Below are 7,469 nucleotides of genomic sequence, written 5' to 3'. Positions count from 1 at the left end.
GGATCTTCCCCCAGTGGCTGGGGAGTTCTGATTTTTTAAGACATGTTGCCTTAGTCCTCCTTAAAGCCTAATTTGGTTAGAGAGGTTGGGTTATGTTGGTAAATAATAATAAATAAATAAATACATAAAATAAAAGCCTACAAAAAGAATTGCACAATAAAAATTATTTATTTATGCTGACCCCCATCCACCCAGGACCCTCCCCTAACCATTACACCGTGTCGCACTGCCGTGATAGTTGCAGCGAGTGACATGTTGCTATAAATGACGCTGTGTTTTCAATGTGTGGAGCTTTATCTGCATTCTGATCACACTATTGTGTTCACAAGTTTTTCCTAATTAATGTAACAATATATTTCAGCATTCAATGATTAACTGTTGAAAATAGCAAGCATAAGTAAAACATGTTATAAACTTTTTTTTTTAACATCTTCACAGTTCAACATGTCATAATAACATTGTTTTGTTTTGTCAAACTTTTTACAATACATCTTGATTCTACAGTCACTGCTGAGTCTGATGGGGTCAACAAAACTGGCTGTCCCATATGTGGTGTTATGGCAAATAATTCACGCATTTTGCACCTTCCAGCTCAAGCTGTAGTAATGAGATGATAGTTACGTGAGTTGTGAGGCAGAAACCTTCCCTCACGTGCAGATAAATCAAAATACGCAAAATATGATGAAATGGTGGCTCTGATATAAAATTACAAAGATATGCCATCAGAAGTTACTTTCTAGGTGTTTCTGAGAATGAAATTGCAATTCTTACATGCGATGGACACCAAAAGGTGCTACAGACCAAATCATTGTTGTGCCCTCCAGGGGCCAGGCAGTCCGGTGGGTAGTAGAGATGTGAGCTAACAAAATCAGAACCTCCTCATTCCGCTCAGGGAATAAATAAGACAAATAAAAGACCAAGTGTTCGGACAAGAGCAAGAAACAAGAAAGTTGCCTAAGACCTTAATGGCATAAAAATAATTAAATAAATAAATTTAAAAATCAAAATCATTTACTGTCATGATTTTTTAACTGTAAATTATTTACAATATAACATCCTGGATCAGAACCTGCATACTAATACTGCACTAAGTAGATACAGCTATATAGGTGTGTACACACACACACACACACACACACACACACACACCAAACAGTAGTAGTGCACATGGAAGTCCCTCATGTGGCACATCTTGCCCAGCAGCACAGTGTTGTCCTCAGCGCTGCCACAGAAGCAGCACACACTGCCCCTATGCTCTGCTTTGTTTCTGCGCCGGCTGCTCACTTTGCTCCGTCTGAGAGGAGGCAACAAGGGTGTGAGGGAGGGAGGAAACCAGCTGAGGAATTATTAAGGTTTTGATTTTATGACAGTATACACCCATGTCTTGGCTGAGCAATCTGCTGTGTGTGTGTGTATGTTTCACACCACAGTTTTGAGTGATGTGCTGGCCAGACGATCAACAACAACACCCACCCAGAGAGCAGTCAGAGATGATACAGTCTGATCCACGTGAAGGTCAAACAGTAACAAAACACTGTGAATTGTGGACTTTAAAGAAGGAAATCTCAGCATACAGCACACTTCAAATGACAAGAATGACAGCTTACAACAGGCTTTGTCTGAACACTGTTCACCTTGGTATTACTGACAATAAAATGTCTTATCCCAACTAGTTACTGAGCACCTGATACTGTTGAGGCAACAATGACAAAGTTCAGTTAGTTACCTGGGCTTGCTGAGACCACAATCCCAATGCACTTCCCAGCTGTTCCCCAGTCAGCTGCTGCCCTGTTATGTCCTATCATAACCATTCTGTTCAGTATATACACCATCTGAGTATATCCCAGTACTGACTCACTCATCTCATTAAAAACTTGTCACCTTTTTCTCCCATGTCTCTTCTAAATGTTGCAAAACTCAGCCACTCCCAACATTTGGTAGCCTGCATCTATTGCCACTACATTTCTTGTACACCCACATGCCACATTCACTACATAAAATGAACTGATGAGGAACAAGAATATGCTCAAAACAAATCCATGATTGACACCAAAGTTTGCATAAAGTAAATCACTTCACTCCCATTCCCTCCTGTGTGGCAGCACACAATTAATGTTTAATACAAATGTTCACCTTTGCTATATATTGTATATTTCTCCAGCATTCACTAAGCAATGTCTTCTCTTTATTTCAAATAGTATATTCATAATCCTATTTACTTCCTTAATTTACTTCCTAATTTGTACCCTTCTCATTTATATGCAATAATGTGTGTGTGTGTGTGTGTGTGTGTGTGTGTGTGCAATGCCTACAAAAACTGCCTCCCTTTTCCCTGCTATAACTGCACTTTTTCTATCACAAACAGACAGAGAGGAACCTGTGAATAACAAACAAACTAGGAAGTTCAAGGCACATGAAACTAAAAGTTTATCTCCAGAGAATCAAAAGAACCATCACATATCACAAGATCTACCCACCCAACATCCTTGGCACTCTTTCCACGCTGGAGTGCCTGTGTTGAGGTGGCACTGTTGCTGGTGGCAGTGGCAGGACTAACAGACCCCTTGCTGTGGCTGGCCAGGGGACTCTTGCCATGTAAGGATGCCAGAACACTCTGCCTCACATTGAGATGCTTCCTAAAGTGGTAAGGAGACTTCTTTGGGCTGCGTGAGGAATCCATTAGAGTTGAGTGACGCCGCAGTGTGTATGGGGAGCTCCTGGATGCACCTGAAGAGGAGGAGGAGGAGGAGGAGGAGGAGGAGGAGGAGGAGGAGGAGGAAGAGGAGGAAGAGGAGGAGGAGGAGGAGGAGGAGGAGGAAGTAGTGGAAGAACGAGCCGACGATTGTTGGGTGAAGATGAAATTCCATATAGTGCCTCTTGGCACCCCATAGATGTGAGACGCCTGGCGCAGCGACAAGCCCTCCTCAAGCACTGCCTTTACTACACGCTTCTTTTTTTCTGGGGTGTAACTCCATTTGCACTGCCCTCGGATCTTGGAGGCCCGAGGGGAACTGCTGTCTGTGAGAAAGAAAGGGAGATTAACTTAAATGTCATTACATCCATTAAATGTCCATTTGCTGCTCTGAAAACATTTGCCAGTTTGGTTCAAGTGTTAAAGTTTTTTTTCCACCTGAGGCAGTTCAAGTCATAAGAAAGGTAAGAGAGACAAGCAGAGTTCCAGTTTACCAGTGAAAAGGAAGGAAGAATGAAGATACTGATGGATTCTTGTACTAACAATGGCCAAAATAAGGGTGAGAAAGAACAGCACAAGAGAGGAGACATACCATCAGCAAATTCACAAGAGCAGTAACAATGAAAATCAGGGTACAAGATAGAAAAATATGGAGGGAAAAAAAAAAAAAAAATACAGTAGAGGTGTGCGAGATTCAATAGTTAACTGCGGGGTGAGGGTGCTGAGGCAGAAAGTGTTTGACTCTGTCTTATTTAAAATGACTACATGAGTGGGGCTTCCAGATACATGGAGAATACTCTACACAAGGACGAACAAGATCCACGTGACAAAAGCAAATGGGAGAAGGATAAGAATCAGTAGAGAACACAGAACACATTACTTCATGAAAACTAAGTAGGTGTGACATTTCCGGAAGAGATTTTATTACCTGAGACATACACCAAGGGTTTGTTGCTTTGATGTGGAGTTAAGAGCCAGAGAAGCTAGTGGTTCAGTGGAGGACAGCATGGGATTGTACAGGGAAACTTACATGAACATATTCAGCACTATGAATATTTCATGCACCAGCAAGGTAATAATTACAATGCATCCTTACAAACTTGATGGCCACCCAGCCAATACTCTCTCTGGCTAGTGGTGTGGACTCGCAAAAAGTACACAAACATGCTACACCATCCAATCAGTACTCCTGAAACATTAGAGAACAGACCACTTCTGTCACGTGCTGTTTTGTCTAGCCCCACATTCCATGGGCATGAAGCAATTACACCCAAATGGTGAGGGAGGCAAAATTCAGTGTTAGAGAATGCTTCAGCCTCAGGTGCAAATGTGTCACTCTGATGCAATGATTTTCACTGTGCTGCAAACCAACTGCAGATGTGCTGTGGGAATTCAAGAAGGAAGATTGATCCTCCTTCAAACAATGCACATGGTAAATATGACAACTGAGTATGAGTTAATTATTTGTGAAAGCATGCCACACTAAGTACAAACTGGCAACTCTTACTGTGACAGGTGTATGAAGGTTTACTACTATTCATTAGCTCCACTTCTAAATATTGAAGGTGTGCCCTGTCTATTTTAGCACCTGGTTTAGTGTGCCCTGAGAGGAAAACAGTTGAAAACCATTGCTTTTAGGAATAACAGAGCCTCCAGTGGACATCTGGCAGGAGCACCATCACCACACGAGTGATTCAAGAAGTGATGTTAATATAAAATTTCCATCCTTAACATGAGCAATTAACTTCATTTCCCTTGCTGGAATGCCAGGACAACCTTCAAAATGGACAAAATTCAGTTCATGAGATGATTGAAAAAATATGTTCGGACATGTTCGTAGAGTGACACAGTATACATATAATTTTTATGAAAATTTTGTATTAGTGCTGTAAAACTGGTGATAAAAATCATTCATTGGAACACAATCTTCCACCTTGCTGTGACACCATGCCTCAGATCAGCAACTGGTCCAAGCACGGGACAAGTCAGACAAGACTGTTATGGCTTCTTCAGACTCTACTATCCATGTTCAAGTAAATCTGAAGCAACAACAGTAATGTTTTGACAGATATAGATGTATTTCAGGTGAAGAAATGGTAAAAGGTAACAGTATATACAGGGTGTAACACAAGTTTCTGTAGATATTGTTAGAGGTGAAAGTACAGGCACATATACATTTAGCCATGGCATGAAATTCAAGTGTGGCCTGGCAACAGATACAACAGCTGGGCCACATGGACAACCATGGCAGAGAAACACACTTTTCACACAATTCATATTATGCAATACGATCTGAACATATTCACTGCCACTGTCTTGGAGGGAAACTATGATCTGACTAACAATCAGTTGATTTATTGTTAGCCTCACTCCTTCCCACTCCCTGCTCAGATAGGCAATGCATGGTGCCACACAGCCTATTATTTTATTTGTTGTTTATTACATCCATACTATCACTGTATAATGTTTATTGGTAATCAGTATTGCCCACTGTTGTCACTCATCTTGTCATGGGATACTGTAAAGCTCCAAAACTTGTAGAAATCATGACTTAATTATTCACAACTTCAGATCCTCACCATGGATACCTGCCTGACTTGACTGCTACATCTGTTGCCAGGCCAAGCTTGAATTTTATGCCATAGCTAAACAATGCCTTAAAACACATGTGTGCAGAGAGCATTTTTCACTTAGAATAACCTTGACTTTCATCTCTGGCAAAATCCGCAGAAACTTGTGTTACACACTGTACAGTGTTTGCTATCCAAGCATCAGTTACATTACTTGTCAACACAGACTAATCATCAAACTATGCAGAAGGGCAAGACCCACATGATGGCACAGACAAGGAAGGTTGTGGTATCAAATTAATGGCAAAACAGAATGTGGGAAAAAATATCCACAATATCTCAAGAAAAGTAAGTGGAGGTGAGGCAGCAAGCACTGGGGAAGCAGGAAGGTCTGGCCACCACTGCCTCACCTAGTCACTGCCAAGGTTCTCCAATGGACACAACAGGTGGCATTTAAATATACTCAGTCCTTTTCCTGCCACTGTTGGACCACATACTGCACTGCCACCACCACAGATTTAAACCAACCTTTTGTAACCACTTAGGAAACTTGTATAAATTTCATAGCTATATAACAGTCACTGTGTATTGTGCAATTATACCCATACTGCACGCTAAGTAGATCAGCAGACAACTTTACTCACACCACACATTACAGCAAATAACATGAACTGGTGTGCCTGCAGTTCAGCCCCCCCCCCACCCCCCTGTGATCACCATACTTTATTATGCCACATCAAACTACTGCATCAACACTTTCACCCTGCCCTGCCATAAGGAACAGAATAACTTGTTAGAAAACTGATTACAAATTAGTCAACACGGTCAAAACTTACCAGAATAGTAAATACCATTAGTAACCTTGTCACCACTGTGCAGTTTAGACCAGTCGCTCACAATAGCACTTCCAATAAAAAGACAGTAAATTTTAAAAAATTACTAGCAGCATTACTAAGTATAAGTTTCGGTTTTATTATAGTTTAAACCATTACACACTACGTGGTAATAACCTACCTCATTTTGTTCTTCTCACTATTCACATAATTTCTAATGATTACACTACTTGTCGGAAATTAATAATAACGCCACAATAGGCCTGGGAATGCACAGCGCTCTCAACCTTTTCTAAGTCCACAGGTAAACATAAATGGTGTATTGTTGCCTGAACTTCAGTTGTTTAATGCTTTGAATTGTGGGTAGCTGCTGGATAGGATCACTGTGTCTATAATTCCTCGGGCCAATCACGTGCTACCACCACTTAACACCACGAGCTGCACCAATAGGAAGTCTCTATAAGTACCCATAAGCTGCGCGGGCAGGTTAGGTTAGGTTAGGTTAGGTTCCCCACAGGCCCCCAAGCTTGCTTGAGGGATTGGGAGGCCGTGGGTAGAGATTGGGGACATTGGCTTAAACTATAAATTTACCTAAGTTTCTTACACATATACATGGGGTTCCTAACCAAACTTAACATAACTAACCAAAGCAGGAGGGCGTCTTGCTGTCCAGTTTCTCACGATAACATCCCAAAAGAAATAAATTTTTAAAATTTGCTGATGGTATTAGTATTAATTTGCTACACATCTATAGTGTTCAAAATACTCAGCACAAAGAGAGCCAGCCAATAAGATACGTCACAAAAGTAGAAGTGAATATGTAGTGATTCTGAAATAATACCCCTAAGGCTCCCTCAGCCCTGGATAAACCATCAACCAACGTTAGACCACTCCCGAATGCTCCCTCACCCCTGGACAGACCAACAAACAGAAAAGAAAACTCCCGAAAGCTCCCTCACCCTTGGACAAACCAACAAACAACGGAACAGACCTCACCAAAGGCTCTCTCATTCCTGGACAAACCAACTAACCAAAACAAACAACACAACAGACCACTCCCACCAATGCTTTCCTCTCACAAATCTCCTCTCGCCACTCTACCAGCCGTGCATTCTCGCCCACCTACCCACCAGACATCCAGTCGCCGCCACACACTCCCCGATTTACCATGGGGCTACCGAGCGTTGCAACACAGGGATATTTACCCGACATTCGGCGCGGCTCCATGCACAGCTGGCTCTTGCTTTTTCCCGCCAAGTGCCGCCAACCCGCGCGCCGCTGCCACGTTCACGCCCCCCCCCTCCCCCTCCCAAGCCAAAACCTTCAACACCTCTACCACCTTAACTGGAATTGGCCTCACCTCTGCTGCATTTA

At 42.1% G+C, this 7,469-nt stretch overlaps 1 protein-coding gene across 7 annotated transcripts in view; it reads right to left on the bottom strand.

Moving 5' to 3' along the window:
• Positions 1-7,469, bottom strand: part of LOC135116147 (mucin-2-like) — a 60,728-nt gene that overhangs the window by 51,819 nt on the left and 1,440 nt on the right. For 4 of the 7 annotated variants that reach the window (XM_064033391.1, XM_064033387.1, XM_064033393.1 and 1 more), the window contains exons 2-3: positions 2,478-3,018; positions 1,150-1,294 (exon numbers count right to left, since the gene is read on the bottom strand). In XM_064033391.1, coding sequence (XP_063889461.1) covers positions 1,150-1,294; positions 2,478-3,018 — 686 coding nt within the window. Of the gene's footprint in view, positions 1-1,149; positions 1,295-2,477; positions 3,019-3,620; positions 3,895-7,221; positions 7,452-7,469 lie in introns of those variants that run through there. The other 3 variants (XM_064033388.1, XM_064033390.1, XM_064033389.1) reach the window with 3 other exon arrangements.

This window comes from Scylla paramamosain, chromosome 30 (genome assembly GCF_035594125.1).
Source record: "Scylla paramamosain isolate STU-SP2022 chromosome 30, ASM3559412v1, whole genome shotgun sequence".
NCBI classification, from domain to species: domain Eukaryota; kingdom Metazoa; phylum Arthropoda; class Malacostraca; order Decapoda; family Portunidae; genus Scylla; species Scylla paramamosain.
Note: the sequence above shows the minus strand (reverse complement) of the source record. Positions and strands in the feature narration are given on the sequence as shown.